This window comes from Miscanthus floridulus, chromosome 10 (assembly GCF_019320115.1).
Source record: "Miscanthus floridulus cultivar M001 chromosome 10, ASM1932011v1, whole genome shotgun sequence".
Classification (NCBI taxonomy): domain Eukaryota; kingdom Viridiplantae; phylum Streptophyta; class Magnoliopsida; order Poales; family Poaceae; genus Miscanthus; species Miscanthus floridulus.
In genome coordinates, this window is record NC_089589.1 from 34,683,676 (window position 1) to 34,708,129 (window position 24,454).

Here is a 24,454-nt window from a genome sequence, read left to right on the forward strand (position 1 = left end):
GAGCCGCAGCCTCCACCAGCTTCTGATCCGGCGCCGTCAAAGGGTCGTCGATGAGGCGCTGCAGCTCGACGTCGCTCTTCCCGCAATCGAACAGTTGCTGAGCATCCTCCTGACAGGTACCAATACCACAGCAAGGGGCAGCGTGTCGGTGTCCGGCTTGCACAGGGAATTTAGAAAAGTGAAAGCATCCTTAGAAGTACATGGCCCTTTGGCAGCCGGTGTCCATCTGATGATGTCAGGTTCCTCAGAGGGGACGGTCCTGGTGTGAGTGATAGCGTCAGCAGCTTGTTGACTGAACACTTCTGTAATTTTAGTTGATTCCTCTTGGGCTAGTTTTAATGGTAGTTTTACGAAAGTTCTGTTGTACTGTATTAAAGGAGGTGACAACTCTACCAATGTGATGACATGACACTGTCTAATAAAGAAAGAGGAGATGGAAATTTCATCAGGATGGAACTAGTCTAAACCGTTTCCACGTCTAGGAAACCAGATGAAACCCGCACTAAGAGCATCTCCAACAGTTTGGTATATCACTTGCCATCCTTCAAAATTTGGCAAAACAAGCAAAAATCAATCTCCAACAGTTTGCCAAAGTGACTTGCCAAAATTCTCAGGTTGCCATCCCTCGGTGCCGCGTGCTTATATTTGCGCACGCGAATCCGACTGCGTATCCCTCCTCGCGCGCCCGCGACTCCTCTTCCCGCGCGGTCGAGGAATTTTCCTCTCCTTCCCGCGTGACCGAGGCGCGACTCCTCCTCTACTTCTTCCCGCCTCCGTCCTCGCGATATCTGCGCCAACACCAGCCTCCGTCGTCGCGAGTTCTCTCCACCACGCGCCGAAGTCGTGGCCTCGTCCCCTGGTCGTTCTCGCGCGCAGGTAGCAGCCCGGCCGGACTCACGCTTCCCGATCTGATCCCGGCCTCGACGTCCACCGATCTGGTGTTGGCAATCGACGTCCACCGATCTGATCCCAGCCTCGACGTCCACCGATCTGATCGCGCAGGTACGTGCTCCCTCCTGGTCCTGTTAGGGTTCCTGTTAATCTACGTTTTGATTTTGTGATCAATATATGTTCTAGTGCGATATACCAGGACCATCTCCCTGGCATATGTTCTAGTGCCCTCGATCGGATAGCCAAGTTAGGGTTCCAGATAATCTACGTACTGATTTTGTGATAGTCTAGGTACGGTTTAGTATTTATGGTGATAGATGATAGTGTTTCTAGGTGGATGATTAATATATGTTCGATGCTCCTTGCTGATGATCGAAGATACAGTATGTTTGCTGCTCAATATATCTTCTAAATTCTATTGTTTACATTTGTTTAGACTCATGGAGATGGATGGAGAAGGTTTCTTGTCGGGCATTCTCCTGAATGGACAAGATGGCCATGTTGATGGTTTGGACGACCTCACCATTCCAATCTCTCCAGATTCACAGACTAGTCCAGATGTCGAAGTGGAAGTTGTGCCACCAAGTTGTGCTAACAAGGTAACTAGGCGGTCCAAAAATTTTCATTTTTTGGAAGACGAAGTTGTTTGCTCAGGCTGGTTGAACACTAGCAAAGATCCCATCCACGGGGCGAACCAAAATCGTAACACGTTTTGGGGTAGAGTTCATGCTTTTTTTTAGAAGAACAAAAAAACTGAGACTGTGCGGAGAGAGAGTTCGATTATGCATCGGTGGCTCACAATTCAGCATCAAGTGAACAAATTTTGTTCATGCTATGAGGCGATTAAACGCAGGCATCAAAGTGGACATACTGTCACAGACATGGTACGTATTATGTTTTTAATCTTTTACCATAATTTGTTTTATTTGAGACTGATATATAAATTGGTACATTGTTGTACAGATTTCAGAAGCATTGAAGCTGTACACAGAGCAAGACAAGGACAAAAAGAAATTCTCGCTGATGCCTTGTTGGAACATACTGAAGGGGGAAGACAAGTGGGCAGCAAAGATGGTTGAAATTGCGGAGCTAGAGAAGCTAGAAAAATGCAAGAAGAAACAGAAGGCCGCAAAGGTTTCCAGGCCAAGGGATGAAGAAGGCACGAACATTGAACAAGCAGTCACAGATGTTGTTGGGCAAGAAACACAAGCAAGAAAAAGGTCAGATGGGATTAAGAAGGTAAAAGAAAATCATAGGCGCGGGGGTGCGGAAGCTTGCGTGGAGGCGTTGGACAAAATGTGGGCAAAGAAGGAGGAGTCCGATAAGGAAAAAGAAAAGGCAAAACAGGAGAGGTTCATGGCTGCACTTGACGTAGATATATATGTATGCTTGCTCTTGTGCAATTGGACGTGCATGGTGTGCTATGGTGTTTCATAACACAGTGCTCGGCAAATCAGTAAATGCTGCTGTCGGCTGTGTCCTGTGTGCATGCTCCTGTAGATATCTGCTCCTGTGTGCGAGTGATGGACTTGACTAGAGTAGCCCATGAGGGGTATATATCATCTGCAAGATAATAACCCATTGTGTAGTCATGGCCGTTAATTGAATACTTCACTTCTGGAGCTATACCTTCCGCCAAGTTATCAAACAAAGGAGATCTATGAAGAACATTGATGTCATTGTGAGACCCGGGCATTCCAAAGAAGGCATGCCATATCCAAAGGTCTTCTGAAGCAACAGCCTCCAAAATGATAGTGGGCTTGTCCAAATGTCCCTTGTACTGACCCTGTTTGTCATATGGACAGTTCTTCCACGCCCAATGCATACAATCAATGGACCCTAACATTCCTGGAAATCCTTTTTTCTCACCCATTGCAAGTAAGCGTGCTATGCCCGCCTCATTCGGATACCTGAGGTATTCATCTCCAAAAAATTTCAACAACTGCAGCAACAAACTTACGTAGGCTCTCAAGTGCAGTACTTTCGCCAATGCGAACGTACTCATCTGTCGCATCAGCTGGAACCCCATAGGTGAGCATACGCATCGCGGCAGTGATTTTCTGGAAGCAACTCAATCCAAGTACATTGGCCGCATTCCTTTTCTGCACAAAGTAATCATCGTGCGCTTCAACAGCATTCATTATGCGTAAGAAAAGTTCCTTGGACATCCTGTACCTGAAGAAGCCATAACTAAAGATTCACAACTGAAATATAATTTTATCACGTAAAACAAATTCATCCGAAGTTATAAGAGTAAGAACCTTCGACGAAATATTTCGGGGCCTTATGTTGGATTGTCCGCTAAATAATCTTGATACATCCTGTCATGGCCGCCTTCTCTATCACGGTAAAGAACTTTATGACCTTTGACAGAACCACCGTGTCTTCCTTTTTCATTGGAGAAGGCTTGCACAATTCGAGCAGCCGATAATATCAGGGATTCATCGTCATCGGATGATGACTCCTCCAATAGTCTTCGCGCACGGGATCTCTTCCTAGGCATGATTCCTGACCACAAGCAGAGAGGATGAAAAACAAAACCTAGATCACCTACACGAGCAGAGAGGATCAAGAACAAAACCTAGATCACCTAGAGTCCTATAGGATGGTCAAGCTGACCTAAAGGGACAAGGAGATGGAGCCTTGGTGGAGTTCCTGACCTGCGACGGGAGGAGTACAAGGGGCACGACGAGATCCTGTTCCTGCGGCGGCGTGAGGTAGGCGGAGAGAAGGGGTCACGCGCGATGAATAGCGCTCGCGGTCACGCACGCGCGAAGGAAGGGAAGGCGTCGGGGTTGTACCGGTCAACAACCTCACCTGGTGGGCCCTCCTCTTTTTTTGATTTGGCAAGTTAAAAGTAGAGAATTGTTGGAGATGGACTCTTTTCAACTTGGTAAATTATTATAGCAACTTGCTAAAACACAACATTTGGCAAGTGAGATATACCAAACTGTTGGAGATGCTCACCTACTTTTTTTTTGGATATTTTTCCGGCCCTTCTCTCCCGCCATCTCCCCTGAATATCTTCCTTTGCAGGCCCCTGTCTAGGTATCTCCCCTTTCATCCTCGAGTAGATCGAACCATCGAGGCACTCAAACCGGCAAATGAGGCATGGATCCACTCAAGTTCGGCGGTGCAACTCCACGTTTCCATCAGCATCACTCAGGGCTTGTTTAGGTGCACTCATATCCACCTCAAACCACATGTGTTGGGTGGACTGGGATGGAAATTAAACTAACTTGCACCTCAATCCGCCTCGACATATGTGAATTGAGGTGGATACAAGTGCAGCCAAACAAGCCCTCACTGGTAGAGGAAGGGAGCCTTAACATTCCCATCATCTCCACAATTTCATCAATGTAAATTTCCTGTTCGCTTATGTCTGATTTATGTTGGCTCGATTCACTGAGCATGATTTCTATATGTTCCTACACATGGATGTCGCCTATGTTGTAACTAGGGACTAGGGTGAGGTGAATACCGGGATCATCTTTGCAAACATAGTTCTCTTTTTGCCGCACACTTAATTAGATACTCCGTCCATTCTAAATTGTAAGTTATTCTAACTTTTCTAGTACATAGCTTTTACGATGTATGACATAATGTAGGTGTCTAAAAAAACTATGAATCTAGAAAAGTTTAGACGATTTATAATTTGGAACGGAGGGAATATAAGATTGGAGTAAATCATATATAAGGAAGATACATATTAGTAACAATTCTATATATACAACCACTCAAATTATCAAAAACATTTCAAAGTAATTGGTTCCTGCTTTTTTTTGGAACTAGTAATTGGTTCCTGCTTATGGATGTATCCTGTGCTGCAGTACGTAGATTTCCTCTGGCTCAATGTGAGATTGTGATAAACTCTCAGTCCTATTTATTAATTGTGATAATTTCGATGGACACAAACTCGGAAAGTGTTATAATTTGATTATATATCGGATAAACTATGTATCTACTCCAAAAAAAGAGAGATCGCAAAGGAAATTTGATCCCTCCAAAAAAAAGGAACAATAGTACGGTATCAACACGAATAGCAAGCACGTTTATTATCGTAAAAAAAATCCACTCTAGACAAACATAATACACGTTCCATGATCCACGCACGGGAATGTTTATTATTAACGCTATAAATCAGGGAATTGAGAAAATGGAAACCACCGGCAGTCCTGTGCCGCAGCAGACCGCAGCCTCCCATCCCCAATCACACGTCCACCAAAACCCTAGTCCTCCTGCCGCTGCCGCGAGGCTCCCCAAACATGGATCGTCTCCAGCAGGACAAGGAGGAGGAGCAGAGGTGGAAGGAGGAGATGGAGGAGAAGATCCGCCTAGCCAAGAACGCGCTCATCTTCCTCTCCGTGCTGGTGGTGGCCACGGTGCCATTGGCGTGGTGCTCCACAGGCCAGCCGGCGCTCCTCGTGTGGCGGCTCTCGCTCCTGCTGTGCTCCTCCTCCTTCATCTCCTCCCGCCTGCTCGATGTAACCGTGAGCGCGGTCACCATGTTCCTCGCCATCTTCTCCGGATTCATGGCAGCCCTCTTCGTCGACACCGTGCTGGACCGTGACATCGGGGTTCTTATGGCCCATCTCAACTCCCACCTCGCTGCCGGCATGCTGGGATACGCTCTCGCCATGCACTGCCAGCACAACGGCCTGGAGGTGACCCCGCCACCGCAACTCAGCCCAAGAAACTCTCCGAGAAGCAGGCAATCAATGCCTTCCACACACAGATCCTTGCTTGGTGTTATTTCGATCTGGTCACGGTTATGGTCGCCGCTCGCGGGCCCTGCTGACTATCCTTGGGAGTACCTTGTCTTGCAGGGGTTTGGTCCAATGGCTTTCGCGCTCCTGCTGTGGTCCATGTTTCTGGGTGTATTGCTGCTGAGAGGCGTGTGTTCATCGGAGAGGCACGGCTCACATTGCTCTGCGGGCAGCTGATACTGGTTGAAATCCTCCTCCTCTTGTCTTACATGGTTCCGGGGGAAGTTGGCGCCACGATAGTCACCTGGCTTGGTATTCTCGTCTGGACTGGATGTTCCGCTACTCCCTCTGTGTCTACAACTCATTCAAGCTTGAGGACACACCAATGCTATCAAATCAAATCAAAGTATTGCTGACATTCTTTTTTAATTAATTGGACTGCTAGTTTTAATTTCTCTTACAGTTATGGCCACAAGCTTATTGCTACCATGCATATATGCACGGTGTTTGTCAAAATCACAACACCACACAAGCCACTAGCATCTGATAGGACCTGAGTACAGATTTTGCCTTTTGCAGCTAGCTGCACATCCACCGATGTTTCTATTAATTGATCCTGTTAATTCAAAAGCTTTTTTTTTGTAATGCCAGTTGTGAATCTGTTGGTTGTTTGTAGCTGCTCGTTGTCTGGTCACTGTAATACCTAGTCAATTTAGTATGATACGAACCTATAGATACATCTTTTTTGCATCTTTGTGTCCATTTATATTTGTTTGCCCTTTCTGTCATAAACCACAAACATATATGTGTTGTATGTCAGCTCCTTGCTATGTACAACAGGAGGCTAAAGCTAGGGCAGCTGCAAAGCAAAGTGAAGTTGCCAAGACCATCGCTACATAAGCAGTGGATTCTGATGTGAGAAGGGACGTACAATAGTTGCCAGGCCTTGAATGATGCTAGTAATTTTAGTTGATTTCTCTTAGGGCAGTTTTAATGGTATGACAGTTTTATTGTATTAAATGAGGTGACAACTCTACCAATGTGATGACATGACACCATTTAATAAAGAATGAGGAGATGGAAATTTCATCAGGATGAAACTAGTCTAAACCGTTTCCACGTCTAGGAAACCGAATGAAACCTGCACTGAGAACCTATATATTGTTTACCCTGAATCTCTGCCTTTGCAGGTCCCTGTCTAGGCATCTCGATCCCCTTCCATCCTCGAGTAGATTGAGCCACCGAGGCACTCAAACCAACTAATGAGGCATGGATCCACTCAAGTTTGGCGGTCAACTCCATGTTTCCATCAGTCGTTTGGAGGTACTCTTATCCATCTCGATCCACACGTGCTGGAGGTGGGTTGGGATATGAAAAATGAACTAACTTACACTTCAATCAACATCAACACATGTGCATTAAGGTGGATACAATTACAGCCAACACTACTACATAAAACTTAACGGAGGTGGTCGTTTTTTATTTTCGGAGGCGGGCATTGCAACCGCCTCCAATCAAAGGTCACGGTAAATGTGGATAAATGGAGGCGGTTGCTTTGCCCGTCTCTGTAAATCGATTAAAATAAACAAAAAAAGAAAAACCTCGCACGGGCCTGGATCTGGGCCGCACAGGCCTAGATCTGGGCGGCCTCGTGTCGCCGCCGTCGATCCGCCGCCCCAGTGTTGCGAGGAGGGAGCTGGGCCCCGCGAGGGCGCCGGGACGACGAGGGGGCGGGGGGCCGCTCGCTGCACCGGAGGGAGGAGGAGGCTAGGGGCCATGGAGCCGCCGAGATCCAGGCCCCGCGCGCCGGAGGGAAGAAGGAGAGGCACGCCGCCGGGAGGACGAGGGGGGCGCTTGTCGCACCGGAGGAGAGGGAGGAGGGGGCCGGGGGCCACGCCGGCGCCCAGATCCGGTCCCTACGTGTCGGAGGGAGGGAGAAGACGCGCGCCGCCATGAGCGGGGCCGCCCCACGCCGCCGGGAGGACGAGAGGCCGCGGGTCGCGCGCCGCGCCGGAGGAGAGGGAGGAGGGGCCGCACGCCGGAGGGAGGGGAGGCACGCTGCTACCGCCGCCCTGCGCCCAGCACACCGCCGAGAGAGGGAGAGAGAGATTTGGCATCGGAGGGAGAGAGAGGAGGGCCAGTGAGTGTGGGGGGTATAACCCCAGGTACCCATGGCAATGGACATGGCCGCATCGCTAGGGGAGGTCCAGCCCATAAGATCAAGGCATACGGTGCTCGGCTCTGGTCGACGTGCACCGCAAGGCAATCAGAAGACATCTTGGCGATGAAGGAAGATCTGTTCAGACATGATAGATATCGTAGTCCTTGTAAATACTTACCATATAGCCGAATAGATCTAGACTTAAACTAACCTGTAACCCTACCCTTCAGACTATATAAGGCAGGTAAGGACCCCCCTCGAATGCATCTCATATTCAATACAATCCACCGAAGACACATGACGTAGGGTATTACATCGATCAGATGTCATGAACCTGTCTAAATCGCTTGTCTCTGCGCTTGTGTCACCATCCGTCTCCTATTACGCGCACCTCCACCGATTCATCTACTACCATGGGTATACCCCTCGGTAGACTGCCGACCATATTTCGTCGACAGTGAGGGAGAGAGACGTGTGTGCCGTCGGAGGGAGAGGGAAGAGCTGAGAGTGAAATTAAAGAATGAAACCTAAGTCTGAGTATATATAGTCCGAGCGAAAAATCGGGCTGGGCTAGGCCTGTATTTTTGGAGGCAGGCCTTATAGTGTGCCTACCTCCAAAAATAGATTTATGGAGGCGAACGTTTAAAGACGACCGCCTCCGAAAATAGACTATTTTTGGAGACGGTTGTGTCAAGACGCTCGCCTCCGTAAATCAATTTACGGAGGCGGTCATTTTTTTACCGTCTCTGTAAATCGATTTTACGAGGCGGGCAAAAGTGACCGCCTCCGTAAATAAAAACGGCCGCCTTCGTTAATCGCCTGGTATTTTCAGAGATGGTTGGATTTTGTGACCGCCTCCGTTAATTAAAGTGCAACGCTACGTAAAATCAATCCTATAGTAGTGCAAACAAGCCCTCAATGGTAAAAGAAGGGCGCCCTAACATTCCCGTCATCTTCACAATTTTGTGAATGGTAAATTTCCTGTTCGCTTGTATCTGATTTGTGTCCGCTCAATTGACTGAGAATGATTTCTATATGTTCCTACTTATGGATGTTGGCTATGGTGTAAGTAGGCTGAGGTGAATACCGGTATCGTTTTTTGTAAGCATAGTTCTCTTTTTGCACACTTGATTAAATACTCCATCCATTCTAAACTATAAATTATTCCGACTTTTCTAGATACATAGCTTTTACAATGTATCTAGACATAATGTAAGTGCGTGGAAAAAAAAACTATGTACTATCTAGAATAGATAAAATAGTTTACAATTTGGAACCAAGTGAGTATAAGATTAGAGTAAATAAATCATATATGAGGAAGATACATATTAGTAACAATTCTATATATACAGCCACTCAAATTATTGAAAACATTTCAAAGTAAATTGGTTCCAGCCACTCAAATTATTGAAAACATTTCAAAGTAAATTGGTTCCTGCTTATGGATGTCTACTGTGCGTAGATTTCCTCTGGCTCAATGTGAGATTGTGGTAAACTCCCAATCCTATATTTACTAATTGTGATAATTTGGATGGACTCAAACTCCGAAAGTGTTATAATTTGATTATATATCCGATAAACTGCACATCCGATGGCTCGGTGCAGTTTACACATTATGGACTCCAGTAAGATGACTACACTCTTGTCTCGAGCTATTAAAATTATTGTATTATTTTTACTGTAAATTTGTCTCGTCACTAATAGTAACGGGTTTCTTCTCAGAACAACTTGATATCAAATTATATTAAGTTTGTATCCTAATATTATGGGCTTGAGCTTTTTTGAATTGTTGTGAATAAAACATGGGAAATTCAGTTTGTTATTATATTACATGGTTCCATGTGACAACCTTTCAGTTTTCCTTTTTCGTGACTGTGCACAAGCGCGTATATATTCCTTTAAGAAGGTAGCAAACACAGTACACTAAGGATAAATTTTAGAGAAAAAGTAAAAAAAAACGTAGAAACACCAACAAAAACAAGAACAACTTATCGTCTAGAACCATTTGAATGAACATGACTGGTAGGGGTAAGTGTATCTTGTGCCTTTAGTAACATGTTTATCGTACTAGCTTGACGTCAAATTGTGCTACGTCCAAATTCTACTACGACTAAAGTTTAGTCCTTGTCACATCGAATGTTCGAATGCTAATTAGAAGGACTATAAATGAACTAATTATAAAACTAGTTGCATAGATAACACTATACCACAGCCTAGATTTAGCATCGCCCCGTGGGTCGTTATAAGCCGTTTTAACGACCTACGGTCAGTCGTTATAAATATATAGACACTTATATCTGCCGTTGATCCTGGCGTCATTTTAAACTTTTAACGTCCGACTGATTTTTAACGACCGACCATCTAACGCTATGTAAAAGATATAACGACAGACTTACTGACGCCTTTTATAAACTTATAACAACACACTGTCTGATGATATATATTTATAGCGACCAACTGCCTAACACTATCCATACAAAAAAAACATATAATATCATTTCTTGTTTATATGTTAACCATACAATCAACACTAACTATGTCATACATTCAAACGATACAGTTATGAAACACATATAAACTAGACCAAAGCTCACAAGTTATATTAAAGCCGTCATGCCATTTTACACACAATTCATGGCAAACAAAAGCTAAGATGAAATAAGTTTGACCAAAATGCTAGACTAGAGATATTCGGTTCCACAACCCATGTCTCATAGTTTGCTTCCACTCTTTACAAAATGATCCACCTCTAGTAAGTCCAAACAAAAGTTTTCATCTATAGCTAGGATGTCCAAAACACGTCGTCATGAGCACTTTGATCCAATCATTGGCTGCAGTCCACTTCCAGCTATTTCCTCCCACCACCTGTAAATAAAAGTTGAAATTCATCAAAAAACACAACCTAAAACTTCATAAAAGGCTCATAGTATACAGGCGGCACCAACACCAGCACCAAGCACAAACAGCCAGCAGGTAATACTCTATGATTTCAGCAATGGTTTAACAGGCAGCACAAACAGCAATACTCTGGTTTCAACCCATTACAGTTTCAGCTATGACCACATGGTATTTCAGCTATGACGTCATCTATGGTGCAGTGAGAGGCATCCACACTAAGAGACCTTCAGTCCACTAAAGCTAGTGACACTGACAAATGAAATACGCCTGGAATTGGAAAGTAAGATGATCTTCAACCAATGATCGACAACTAATATTATATCAACTACATGTACCGACTCTTAATAACGGTGAGCAATCAAAACATGGCAATGGTAAAATAAAAATTAGCTGTACAGGGACTGGGCTTGATTTCTTTTATGTGGAGTCATGAACACTTATTTGTCTAACTAACAACTGGTCCAGCTTTATGTTTGTTGGCTGCAAAAAAATGAAATTGCCAAACTGAAACCGTTATGCACATGATGACCAGAAAAAATGTGTCTGATAGCATGCGCACAATAAGCGGGGGTAGGGAACTGACCTGCATAGCAGAAGTTGATTAGAACAATGGGTCCTCCCAAACTGCTGTATTGCACGATCTGCAGTCCAAGGGAGTTCAAGAGTTATGTGTATTCTTCTCTGCAAAATTAATGCAAGCAGTTTGAGCACTATTTTGATAAATTGGCTTCTAGCATAATTGCCACATATGGCTAAAATGGAGCAACATAAGACCAGGTTTGTTGCCCTTCTATCAACATGGAGAGAAACACCAGCTAACCCTGCATCAGATATAATTACAATTAGTTTTTTGCCATCCATAAACTGCCACTTTCTATGCTGATAGTCTAATTATTTCAGCGACATTGTAAAGTCCCCCTAGATATAAGATAACAAATGCGAAAACTTTTTTTTGCCATCCATAACCCTGCAATCTTAAAATTCCTGCAAGAAATAAGCAATGTTGAATACGCTGAATACACTGCAAGAAAGCAAGGTTCTTTTTACCCATTACATTTACATGTAGACAGACAAAAGGAGAAAAGCAAGGATCTGTCTTGCACCTAATGGGATTAGTAAATGAGACAGTCAAAGTGAACAGCGTTATCAGTGTCCTATTTGTTTACATCTAACAGAGCAACATGACTTTGCAAAATTCGAATAAATTTGTCATGTCAAAGAACAGCTTAATAAGAATAACTGTCCTAGATTCCTAGATGTCCCTGAAATTCAGTTCAATTCAATTCAGTCGTACTGACAGGCAGGCAAGCAAGCAAGAAAAACAACACATGCATATTAACTTTAACAAGAATAAACATTGCAAAATAGGGTGATCAGTTTGGAGGGGGGGGGGCACCTATCTTATAAGTCAACTTTCCATATTTCTCATGAGCTACACTTGTTTTCAACTAAGCTATAGATTCCCTTGAACTATCCACAGGAAGCAAAACAAACAGGAAAAAAATAATCTTAAGCCACAGTAACTGAATGTGGAGTAACTGAAGATCAAACTAAACCACAGCCCACACTGAAGATCAAACTAAGCCACAGTCCACACTGAGTAAATTTAAAGGCAACTGCTATACTTCCTACAAAAAATCTGGATGACACATTGAAGCTCTGCATGAACTATGTATTCATTTCTGTCAGTTAAGGAAATAAGCAACAACAAATCTGTCCACTAGAATAAACAGAAGCAATAATTAGTAGCAGAAATTAGAAACTTCACCTTGCGCCCAGAACAAGCAGAGCTACCAATGCAGTGAATGTAAAGCTCACAATTATCTGTGAGATCATAATTTATGACAAGTGAAACCTGAAAATGAAAGAAATTTCAGTAAGCCAATCCACCTGGGCCTAAAAGAAAAGTTTTTTTTTTTTCAAAAAATCGAAGTTGGTAGGCATGTATACACTTGTAATTAGATCAGATCCGGATGCAACAAAATAGCTTAAGTTACGGTACGGGTGCTCATCCCAACAGCAAGGGAAGATAAGGGGCCTGCATACTTGGTGGGTGCTCGTCACCGGCGTACTAAGTAATAGATCAGATCCAGATGCTAATAGATCAGATCCAGATGCAAATAGGCAAATAGCTTGAGTTAGGGTCCCGTCCACGTTGCAACAGCAAGGGAAGAGAGGGGGCGTGCATACCTGGTGGTGGGCGCTCGTTGCAGGTGAAGGACACGACGAGGAATTGGGCACCTGGCGTAGGGCGGGTGCTCGTCTCCTCGGGCGCTGACGACACGGCAGGTGCGAGCTCTGTTGATGACGGCTGGGCGAGCGTTGACGACGATGGCGAGGGCGGGGATGCCGGGGGAAGGAGAGGAGGACGAGGCCCGGCCCGCGCCTCGCCTCCTCGGCGATTGATGGCGACGGGGGCAGGGATGCCGTGGAGCAGCAGCAGGAGGGCGGCGTCGCTAGGGTTCAGCAGAAGGCGGCGGCGAGTCGCGCGGGGTGGGGAGTGCCGGGTGAGGGAGGGGATAAGCGTTGGGTTTGGAAGAATTTGGTTACGACCGGCGGGCCGCCAAAATATCAGGCGGGAACTGGGCCAGCCAAGCACGCGCGAGCTCAATTATTATGTAGCAACGGTTGATTAGTTGAAAAAACTAAGATACAAGTACAGACCGTCGAACGGTAAAGCGAAATAACAGTAACGACTGACAGTCTATTGAAAAATAAGATATAACGACTGACCGAATATTATAAATCTTTAACGTCTGACCTTCCAACGATGTTTTAGTATTTTTAACGACCCACATGTGACGTTAATGTTGGGTTGTGGTACAGTGTGAAGACTAATTTACGAGATGAATTTATTAAGCCTAATTAATCCATCATTAGCACATGTTTACTGTAGCATCACATTGTCAAATCATGACTAATTAGACTTAATAGATTCGTCTCGTAAATTAGTCTCAATCTATACAATTAGTTTTATAATTAATTTATGTTTATACTCTAAATTAGTATCAAAACATCCAATGTGATAAAGACTAAAGTTTGGTTCCGGAAACCAAACACCCCCTTGTATATACAGTTGCCAACGAGCAAGGCCACAATCGCTTTATTTCATTTTAGACATTTTTGTTTCCATGCACTCTACAGAATAAGTTTACAGCATACAATAGCCATGAAAATATACTAAAAGACAATGATCAAGATTATGAATGCCCATACCAGATAGGATAAACTAATTAATTTACAACACAGTAGCAATTACCAACATTTTGTTCATAGGCCTTGTTTAGTTGGCGAATTTTTTTGGGAAATAGCACTGTAGTACTTTCGTTGTTATTTGACAATTAGTGTCCAATCATAGTCTAATTAGGCTTAAAAGATTCGTCTCGTGAATTTCGTCTAAACTGTGTAATTAGTTTTATTTTTTATTTATATTTAATGCTTCATGCATGCGTCCAAAGATTCGATGTGACGGGAAATCTTAAAACATTTTGCAAAATTTTGGGAACTAAACACCACCCTAGTTTGCATTGTTGTAAGTGTTACTTGGCCTAGTTTGCAGTTGTGCACACAATAAAAGAGGTGATTGTTGTTTCCACAACCAGCTACCAACATTGCAAGCAATAAGCTTATTGTTTTGCGAACGACTTCACCAAGTACAAGATGCCTCCTACGAAGCTCTAGTTCCTAAGACCGCATTTCCTCCATGAAGCTCATACTCCGAAGACTGCTTCATTCAACGGAAATACTTCCTGTAAGGCGTCCGACCGTGATTCTGCCTTCGAACGCGGCTCTTCAGGCACAGGCCCCAAACAAAAAAAAAAACCAATCTCTATTCCCCTGTGCTTATCCGCTCATCCCTCCTGAGGCCACGCCTACTCTTTCATGCTTATCCGCCCAGCCCCAAAGCAGCGTGGCTGCTCATCCATCCGCCCCTTCTTCAGCGCGCGCTCGTCGAGCTACCGCGCCATTTCCTTTCCCCGTTGCCGGCTGCGTCGCACGCCCTGGCTCCTTGCACCGCTCACTTGTATGGCAGCCACCTACGTCGGCTTAGCTGCTCATCCGTCCGCCCCTTCCTCAACGCGGGCTCGTCGGGCTGCCGCGTCGTGCCCTTCCCTCCATCACCGGTCGTGTGCCCTCGTCCCCTGCGTGTGGTCACCTGCATGGTAGTCACCTACGTCGCTCGCTTCCTCGCCGTTCGTCTGTCACCCATCGCCGTTGGGCGCACCGCTGACCCCGCTGCGTCTGCTAGGGCACATGTGCCGTGGCACCTCAGGTCTTCCCCACCCAAGCCAAGGGCACCCACGAGCGTGTCCAGTGCTGGTGGTGCTCACGCGTCGTGGCTAGCCGCCGGCTCCCACCTCAACAGCCGAAATCGACTGCCTCGACTTTCCCTCCCCTATGTTGCATATGTATGTTTCAAGTGTTTCAGACGTTTCAGATGTATGTTGCAATTATTTTATCTTTATGTTGCAAAAGTAGATCGGGGGATGTTGCATATGTTGCAAAGTGTTTCAGAGGCATTTTGCAAGCATTTATTTAAAATATTTCATCTATTTCCAGACGTCTGCTGTAATCTTTTTTATCTATATATTGCATATGTTTTACACATATGTTGCAACAGTATGTCCCAAATGTTTCAGCTGTTTCAGTCTTATGTTGCAGCAAGTGGTTTCATGTTGCAAGTAGTAAATCTGGATGTTTCGTGTGTTTCATACACATATTGCAAATGCATGTTCCAAATGTTTCATCTATTTTCAGGCGTATATTGCATTCAAATGTTTTTCCTGTTAAGTGTTTTTTGTTGTACGGCTGGGGGCGAGCAGACTGGACGCACGGCGCGCCGAGGGGCCGACGGGCAGGGCCACTGGGGCGTGCTCGTCCTCAGCTACTCATCCCAGCTCCCGAGTGCTGCCCATACAGAGAGAGAGAGGAGGCGGCCAGGGGCGATCGACGGGCACAGAGACAAGGCGAAGTGTGCACGTGGAGTGGGGCGAAGGCGGATGGTAGCGAGCTATGTGAACGTTCCGACGCACGCATCCATCCGAGTGCTAGCCATGCCCATCATTCAAAGGTTATATTGTCGAGTAAAAAGAGTGACTGCATTTTCAAGGTCGAATCCCAACCAGAGGAGAAAATCGGATGAGCATGAAAGTTGAGGAATTGAAACTGTTTCCCCCCCCCCCCTCCGATTAACCCTTGGATTTCTTTTCAGCCCAAGCCGGCCTATTAACCGGCCCAGGGTCACCGAAACGGGCCGACCCATTCCCACCCCCCGCATCACTACTAACCAAAATCTCCCAAGCAAAGCCCGGTCCTTCTCAGACTCACTCGTCTTCCTCAGATCTAAGCCACCGCCCCCTCCCCCAGCTCCGGCGATCGCCGGAGCCCCTCGGCCTCGGGGGCGCGATGGACCTCCTCATCGCGCAGATCACCACCGACCTCCGCTCCTCGGACGCGCTCCGGCAGTCGTCGGCGCTGCTGCAGGCCCTGCAGCAGTGCGCCGCGGGGCGGGACGTCTCCGCGCTCGCCCGCACCGCGGCCACCGAGATCCTGTCGGCGCCCTCCTCCGCCGTCTGCAAGCGCTTGGCGCTCGACCTCCTCCGCGCGCTCCCGCTGCCGCCGGACCTCCTCGACCCGCTCCTCCTCTCCTCCCTCCGCTCCGACCTCTCCTTCCCGGACCCCGACGTCGCCGCCTCCTCCATCGCCTCGTTCCCGTCCCTGCCCTCCCACCTTCTCCCCTCGCTCCTCTCCTCCGCCCACGCCGAAATCGCTGGCGCTCTCTCCTCGCCCGCTGAGTCGCTGCGCCTCGCCGCCGTCACATCTCTGTCCTCGCTCCTCCCGCGCGATGACCTCGCGCTCATGTGCTCCACGAACCCCTCCCTCATGGCGCACGCCACCACGTGGTGGGGCCGCCTGGCCGAGCTTGCGCTGGACTCTGCAGACGCGGTTTCCGCCGGTGCGTTTGAGGCCCTTGCACGGCTGTTCCAGGAGCTAGAGGGGCGCCGCATGAGCCGGCTAGCTGGTGACAAGCTTGTTGATGGAGAAGGTGCGCTTGCAGTGCGTGCCCAGTGGGCGGCTGATGCCATTGATTTCATTTGGTCAAGGCGCAACATGCTCATTGCACGCTCCATGGTGATGCCTGTGGAGAGCTTCCGAGTTACTGTGTACCCTCTAGTGCATGCAGCGAAAATGGTTGCTTCTGGTGTGGTAAACACGCTGCGGCGGATTGCCAAGCCAGGGGATACTACAATTGCTGATAGTGTGGAGTCGAGTGCAGAGAAATTGGTAGGAGTGTCAGACATCGTCTCACACTTGCTGCCATTCCTTAGTTCACTTGACCCACCACTGGTGTTTGAGGTTGGGATCAATATGCTGGCGCTTGCAGATGTCCCTGGAGGCAAGCCAGAGTGGGCTTCAGCTGCCATTATTGCAATCCTGACACTATGGGACCGGCAAGAGTTCTCGTCGATGAGGGAGACGATTGTAAGGGCTGTTGTGACCAATCTTCATTTGCTGGATCTTGGAATGCAGGTACTGAATTAATCACTATAATGGCTTACTTTCATAACTTCTAGCTGATCTAACTTGTAGTTATTCATAGCCTGTCCTTGGATGATAATAGAGTCCTATTTATTAAAATTTTGCAAACTTATTCCAGTAACATGTAGTTCTGTCCATTTACTGTTTGTTTGAGTGTGCCCAGACAAAAATACATGGGCTTGAAATGAACACAAATTTATATGAACACAAATTTATAGGTTAGAACTACTCAGGTGCAGTCTATTTCTAGGTTCTTCTTTGAAGCTACCAAATTTATTCAATCAAATACCTCTGGTTGCAATTTGCAAATGTAAGTCGTTAGGACAATGACACAGTCTCCAAGGTGGTACTTTAAGTAGTGATTTCTGCGGAAACATCTTGATTCAAATGAAGAGAATATATCTTGGAAGTGTTTTTTAACAATGAATTTAGAGTATTACTGTATTAGTTCTATGCACTTAGGGCCTGGTTGGTTGATGGCCAAAATTTTGTTACCAAAATGTGGGTAAGCCAAGACTTTGGCAACCATTTGGTTTGCTACCAAAGTTCGCCAATATCTCACATTTGTCTTTCCAAATCTTTGACAAACATTTTTGCCCAACTTTTGCTTGCCAAATCTTTGTGAAGGAAAATTTTGGTAACAAACCAAGCAGGCCCTTAATCTAAATAGTTATTTATATATTGATGGATAAAATTTAGATTTTGGACTAACTCATAGCCTAAATCGACTTAATTGCAACTGGATGAGTATTATCTCACTCTTATCTCAACCTTTTAAAACCAGTTTCCTTTTTTAAGCATTGTATAAAATTGGCAAATGAATGACAGATTAGTTCCTTTTGGATCTCCCTGCCCTTATTGTTGTCTATCTACATTAACTAGAACTTGATTTCCTGCATTGTTGTTAAACTATGCTTCTTTTCTAGTTCAGTCAAATGTGTGTCATCTAGTGAATTAGTGATTCTCTTTCAGACTCAGACATTGAGAGTAGAAAATACAAGGGACCCATGTCTTATCTGGGTGTCCAAACTCCAAACTCTATACAACCAAATAAAGTATTTCCCACACATAAACTAATGATTTATGCAGTGTATGCATATCATAACTCTTTTAATTGTGTTTATTTCTGATTTTTCATTGTAATTGTATTATCATAACCATAGCTAGAATCCTCCACACGTATATATTCTTATAGGTTGTGCAATGATCTGTAATTTGGTCATTTTGTGATAAGTCCTTCAACTTGAGACCATAAACGATACAATGTTGTATGCTTGCTGTCGAATTAAATTTAAGTATTTGACATTTAGATCTCATAATTTTGGGTTATTCTTTCAGGGCCATTTTATGATTGAATCTGACTGTAGAAAAGATAAAGCTATTGATGAATTCTTCTAGTTTCTTTACTTCTCTGCAATACAACTAGATAGATATGTTGCTATGTTTGGAGCAATAACTTTTAATTTAGTGGACCATATTGCGAATTTATGTTCAAGATGTGCTTATGTGAGCATGTGCTATGACACAGGTTTCTCTGTTCAAAAGACTGCTTCAGATGGTGAGAAACTTAAGAGCAGAATCAGATCGTATGCATGCTTTGGCATGTATTTGTCGGACTGCTCTTTGTGTTGATCTTTTTGCAAAGGAGAGTGTTCGAAGAGGTCAGAAGCCTGTTCCAGGAACAGATGTGATATCACTCTTTGAGGATGTGAGGGTGAAGGAAGATCTAAACAGTGTAACAAGCAAAAACTTGTTCAGAGAAGAGCTAGTGGCTTCCCTAGTCGAAAGTTGTTTCCAGCTCTCTCTTCCACTACCAGAGTTGAAGAATTCTGGGACAGAGAGCAGAGTTATAGGAGCGTTAGCCTATGGAACTGGTTATGGTGCCCTTAATTGGACAGAACCTGCTTTGGATGTGGTGGAAGTTTGCAGGCCATGTGTTCTTTGGGATTGTGATGGTCGTACCTATGCAATTGATTGCTATCTAAAGTTGCTTGTGAGGCTTTGTCATATATACGACACCAGAGGTGGTGTGAAGACAATTAAAGCTGGCGCATCTCAAGATCAGATTCTGAATGAGACACGGCTTAGAAATTTGCAGCTACAGCTTATCAGGGACCTTCGTGAGGTTGTGATCCTTCTTATTATTCCTGAATGTTAAATTTTAATTATACCTTCCTGTGTTCCTAAATACTAGTTGAAATCTAAGAAGACTGTTTATTCATTGCTGTTTGACAACTCAATGGCATGAGTGACCCTGTTTTTCTCATGATGTCACATAGTTCTTTATTTGTTCTTGCTTGACTTATCAACTAAACAATGTTTTAGAATTAAATTCAGTGTTCTTTACTCTTAGCATAGCACATATGGCATCTTTTCCCCCATAGTTTATGGCTTTATGCTCTTTCCTTGTTGCATAGATCTGACTCTTGTAAAACTTGAACCCATAGACATCTTTTTTATAAACAAGTCTTTGGATCTTATTTAGGATGGAGATAGATAAGTGCTTCTGCTTTGCCCAAGGTTTACCCTTGTTTAGATCTGATTATGCCTGTTTTTACTATGTTTCATTTTTCCTGGTAAACACTAAAACTGCACCATTTCTTAAAGCTGCTTTCCTAATAAAAGCAGTGTTTGAAAAAGCACTTGGTGCTAGGTGGGTACTCGGCTGGCACCTACTAGCGCCTAGGCACTGATTAAGCAGGCCAGTGCTGACTCTTCAAACAGTGAATTCAAACAAAATCCATGCTCTTTGTTTTCTTTTTCAGAATGGTCCAAGATTATTAAATTGGATTAACTGTATCTTTCCAGGTTCACACTCCACGTATATCATCACGCTTGATATGGGCAATTTCTGAACACTTTGATCTTGAAGGTCTGGATCCCCTTTTAGCTGATGACCCAGAGGACCCACTGAATATTATCATATCTAACATGCACAAGATATTGTTCAACACCGATTCATCTGCTACTACATCAAATAGGATACAAGATGTGCAGGCTGTCCTAATTTGCGCTCAACGTTTGGGAGCAAGAAATGCAAGAGCAGGGCAACTTCTCACAAAAGAACTGGAAGAATTTAGGGCAAGTGCTTCAGCTGATTCTGTCACCAAGCATCAATCACGTTATGTGTCGCAAGTAATAAAATACGTAACAAACCATCCCGATAACAGGTGAGTGCATTTCTATACTTAGGTTACTAATTTTGTCACTTGTGTACCATAGTGTTTGACTGTTTGCACAGGGAAATGACAATGTTATACTTTCCGTTATTTCAGGTGGGTTGGTGTAGGTGATGCTACAGGGGATTATCCGTTTAGTCACCACAAACTTACAGTTCAATTTTCAGAGGCGTCTGCTGCCCAAGATAGAAAATTGGAGGGATTAGTTCATAAGGCCATTCGGGAGCTTTGGAGGCCGAATCCCAGTCAATTAACTCTCCTACAAACAAAGGGAATTGGTGCCTTACATAAAGAGCTTCCAAAAGCCTGTACTTTGACTGGCAGCAGTGATCCGTGCTACATCGAAGCATATCATTTGGCAGATCCAACTGATGGCAGAATCACTCTACATCTAAAGGTATGGCCTGATTGATGCCTCTTTCTCTATGCTAGTAACTTGAAATATACTTTTCTGTAACCCTTTACTGCTAATGCTGCTTTGGGACCTCACATTCGAATTCTGAATTTAATTATTCTAATGTTCGTGTTTAACATTAAAGGAGTTTTTAATAAAAGAAGCTTCTTTTGAACACTTACTTGCTGCTACATTAGTTTTATTAGGAATGAATGTTCTTATACAAATAGACAAAGTACCGAAACTTGTTGATATGATTAATGTTCACATACAAGTATATGAACTTCAAAAGAAAGTGGCCTTGATGTCCTGCATCTGATATAGTATTAACTAAAACAACTACGAATGATTCTTCACATGTTGCTTTGCTCAAAGGTTGAATTATTTGATTAGGAACTATATTATCATGTCTTTTGACTAGTGTGCGCTGTTGCAGATTTTAAATTTGACTGAGCTGGAACTCAGCAGGGTGGACATCCGTGTTGGCCTCTCTGGAGCACTGTATTATATGGATGGTTTCTCTCGCACTGTTCGTCACCTTCGGAATCTTGTTTCCCAGGTGACTTACAATTCCTTTTTTGAAGGAAGAACTTCAACAAATTTTTGTCTACTGATTACATTTTCCTATGAAAATATGATTTGAATATAGTTTAGTGGGAGATGTTTTTTGTTAGTTAGCAAATATTACGACCTTTTTCTGCCATAATTTGTATACTGGAACAACCCATGTATCTGACTATCCAGCATCCAGTTGAAAGCTCAATATTTTGTAATGCACTGGGGAAAATATGTCAGTTAAGACTGAAATCCAGCGCTGTTTACATGGATTTTTAATAGTTCAGTTCTGATCTTTGTTTCTCTCTCTTGCCTTCTACTCCATTTCAAATTATAAGGCGTTTTGACTTTTTTAGATGCATAGTTTTTGCTATGTACTTAGATATGTACTATGTCTAGATACATAGTCAAATCAATGTATCTAGAAAAGCCAAAATGTCTCATAATTTAGAATGGATGGAGTATTTACTACTATTGCCTGCAATAACCAGCAGACAGAATGGGTTTCATATCTTGTTTCTAGATAGATTATGTCCAACGTGAAACAAATATTGATCTATTTACAAACTAAAAACTTACTGTAGAATTTTGTGCTTGGGTAAACACTGGCATTACTGATCACCTAATGCCTTTTTAACTCTCCAGGATCCAGTCCAAAGTAGTGTGACTGTTGGAGTTTCACATTTTGAGAGATGCTCCCTCTGGGTTCAAGTTTTGTATTACCCGTTTTATGGAAATGGTGGATCTGCAGACTATGAAGGAGATTATGCAGAAGAGGATTCACAGATGATGAGGCAGAAGCGCTCACTTCGGCCTGAGCTTGGGGAACCAGTTGTTTTGCGGTGCCAACCCTACAAGTTCCCTCTCGCTGAGCTTTTACTACCATTAGAATGCTCTCCAGTTGAGTATTTCCGGCTATGGCCTAGCCTGCCAGCCATGGTGGAGTGCACTGGCACATACACATACGAAGGCAGTGGTTTCAAGGCCACCGCTGCTCAGCAGTATGACAGCTCTCCCTTCCTCAGTGGATTGAAGTCAATCTCTTCTAAGCCCTTCCATCAAGTCTGCTCACATTTCATCCGAACAGTAGCTGGATTCCAGGTAACTGTTGATATCCTGTATTACTTAAAAGACACTAAATGGTGCGTATTTATTTCCTATTCATAGCTTGTAAACATTTTGGGTGATGACTAATAACTTACATCTCCTACAGCTATGTTATGCAGCAAAGACATGGTTTGGTGGGTTTGTGGGCATGATGATATTTGGGGCAAGTGAAGTCAGCAGAAACGTTGATTTGGGTGATGAGACCACCACAATGATCTGCAAATTCGTCATGCGTGCATCCGATGAATCCATCACGAGAGAGATTGAATCTGATCTCCAGGGCTGGCTGGATGATATCACCGACGGTGCTGTGGAATACATGCCCGAGGATGAGGTGAAGAGTGCGGCCTCCGAGCGGCTGAAGATCTCCATGGAGAGGATCTCCCTGCTCAAGGCGGCCAAGCCAAAGGTCCCACCCGCGAAGACCGAGCAAGAGGAGGAAGAGGAGCGAAAGCAGAGCGAGGAACTTGATGGGTTTGGAAACCCCAAGGGCCCCTCGACGCTCTCCAAGCTCACCGCGGAGGAAGCCGAGCACCGCGCGCTCCAGGCTGCCGTGCTGCAGGAGTGGCACCAGCTGTGCAAGGAGAAAGCCATGAAAGCGCAGTGAGGTCGATTTGGACCGTGTGGATCTTACGCGCCTGTATAATTTTGTATTTTTTCTTTCGTCTTCCATTTTTTGCGTACCTATGCTGCTGATGATTTCACTCACTGTATACGGTCGCCGATTTGTTAATTGTATTCGCAGATATTTGTTGTGTCACGAACAAACTTGTTTTGTAACATAGTAGCATTTTTAAGCTTTGGTGTGAAGATCAATTGTACTTGTACAAGAGAATCCAGATGTCATTGTTGCCTTCCCATTTTTTTATGGAAAAAATGCATTCTGTAATTGAAGAATTCTCCCGAAAATGTTATTATTTATATAACAAATGTGGAGTTATAATAATGTAACAACCACTCTGTTAGTCTACTACCCACTGACGGGTATAGATGGCCAACGGGCCGTGCCGTGCCGGCCCGATGGGGGTCTTGCCTCGACGGGCCGTCGTGCCTGCCGTGCCTCCACGGGCTTCGTGCCTGGCCTATGACCCATGGCACGGCCCGTGGGCCGTCTAACCGTGCCGTGCCGCCCGTTGGGCAAGGCCATTTTTCCCGTGCTGTGTCGGCCCACAGTCCGACAACCAAAAAACATCTCATTTTCACCAGATTTTCACCGAGTGTTTGAACCACTTCTTCATTTTCACCAGTTTTGAACAAAATTCCATCATTTTCATCACCATTTTCACAAAAAGCTCACAGATTCATTCACAGATTCACATTCACCACAGTACCACACAATCACAAATCACAACACAAGAGAAAAGACAAAGAGACAAGGTTATATGAAAATGATGATCAAAAGGAGTTGTTTTGTGCAATGCTGCCTCATTAAAAATCTTTCTAGGTAAAACTCACCCTTGTGAGAAACCCTAGAAAAAAAAAGAGTGCAGCCAGCTCAAAGAGTCAAAGTCTTAGTAGTAGTGTCTTATTACAAAAGCCAACCAAAGTGGCAAAGTCCTAGTGACTTAGTGAGTCCACTCCACAGTCCACAGTCCACACTCCACAGTCCACTCTCATCTCACACTCACTCACTCAGTCACAGCAAAAGACCAAAAGTACCTGCAAAATTGTACAGAATTCATGTCAATATGTCATTCTTTTGCCATCAGTCTGATCTAAACAGGAAAGAGGAAACAGGAAAGAGTCACTACCTCTCCAGTTCTCCTTCTTCATCAGTCATCACTATCCAGCACCAGCAGTACCGTCGCTGCCGCTGCCTTTGCCTTCTTCGTCCAGGAACAGGTTCTTGAATGCCTCATCCAGGTCCACGTCCTCAGGTGCATGTTGTTCTCTTCTTACTCCTTGCTCCCAGTCCTTTATGCAGGTGAGCATCTCCACATGCTCAGGCAACAAGCGCCGCCACCGGTCTTCGAGTATCCTGCCTGACAAGCTGAAACAAGACTCGGAAGAAACAGTAGATACA

At 44.7% G+C, this 24,454-nt stretch overlaps 1 protein-coding gene, 1 long non-coding RNA gene and 1 pseudogene across 6 annotated transcripts; 2 read left to right on the forward strand and 1 right to left on the reverse strand.

Annotated features, from left to right (window-relative positions):
* Window positions 1-1,331: 1,331 nt before the first annotated feature.
* Window positions 1,332-2,415, forward strand: LOC136488386 (glutathione S-transferase T3-like; annotated as a pseudogene).
* Window positions 2,416-10,337: 7,922 nt separating this feature from the next.
* On the reverse strand, window positions 10,338-13,203 carry LOC136489994 (uncharacterized). Of its 5 annotated transcripts, none has more exons than XR_010767468.1 (3): window positions 12,847-13,203; window positions 11,240-12,511; window positions 10,338-10,623 (listed from the first exon to the last, which is right to left on the reverse strand). It is a non-coding gene; the product is annotated as an uncharacterized lncRNA (long non-coding RNA). The 5 variants fall into 5 exon arrangements; XR_010767466.1 differs by having other exon boundaries at window positions 11,240-12,752; XR_010767467.1 differs by having other exon boundaries at window positions 12,607-13,203.
* Window positions 13,204-15,962: 2,759 nt separating this feature from the next.
* LOC136486479 (protein TPLATE-like) lies at window positions 15,963-23,304 on the forward strand. The gene is made up of 7 exons (XM_066483381.1): window positions 15,963-17,187; window positions 18,725-19,321; window positions 20,005-20,366; window positions 20,472-20,772; window positions 21,206-21,328; window positions 21,970-22,425; window positions 22,538-23,304. Exons 1-7 carry the CDS (start codon window positions 16,063-16,065, stop codon window positions 23,036-23,038), a joined length of 3,465 nt encoding a protein of 1,154 aa, XP_066339478.1. The 5' UTR covers window positions 15,963-16,062; the 3' UTR covers window positions 23,039-23,304.
* The last annotated feature ends 1,150 nt before the right edge of the window (window positions 23,305-24,454 follow it).

Excerpts from the sequence above, each read along its gene's own strand:
- LOC136486479 (XM_066483381.1), top strand. The coding sequence starts at position 16,063 with ATGGACCTCCTCATCGCGCAGATCACCACCGACCTCCGCTCCTCGGAC. Across the intron at positions 17,188-18,724 it reads TGCTGGATCTTGGAATGCAG|GTTTCTCTGTTCAAAAGACT; the intron begins GTACTGAATTAA and ends GCTATGACACAG. Across the intron at positions 21,329-21,969 it reads TTCGGAATCTTGTTTCCCAG|GATCCAGTCCAAAGTAGTGT; the intron begins GTGACTTACAAT and ends TTAACTCTCCAG.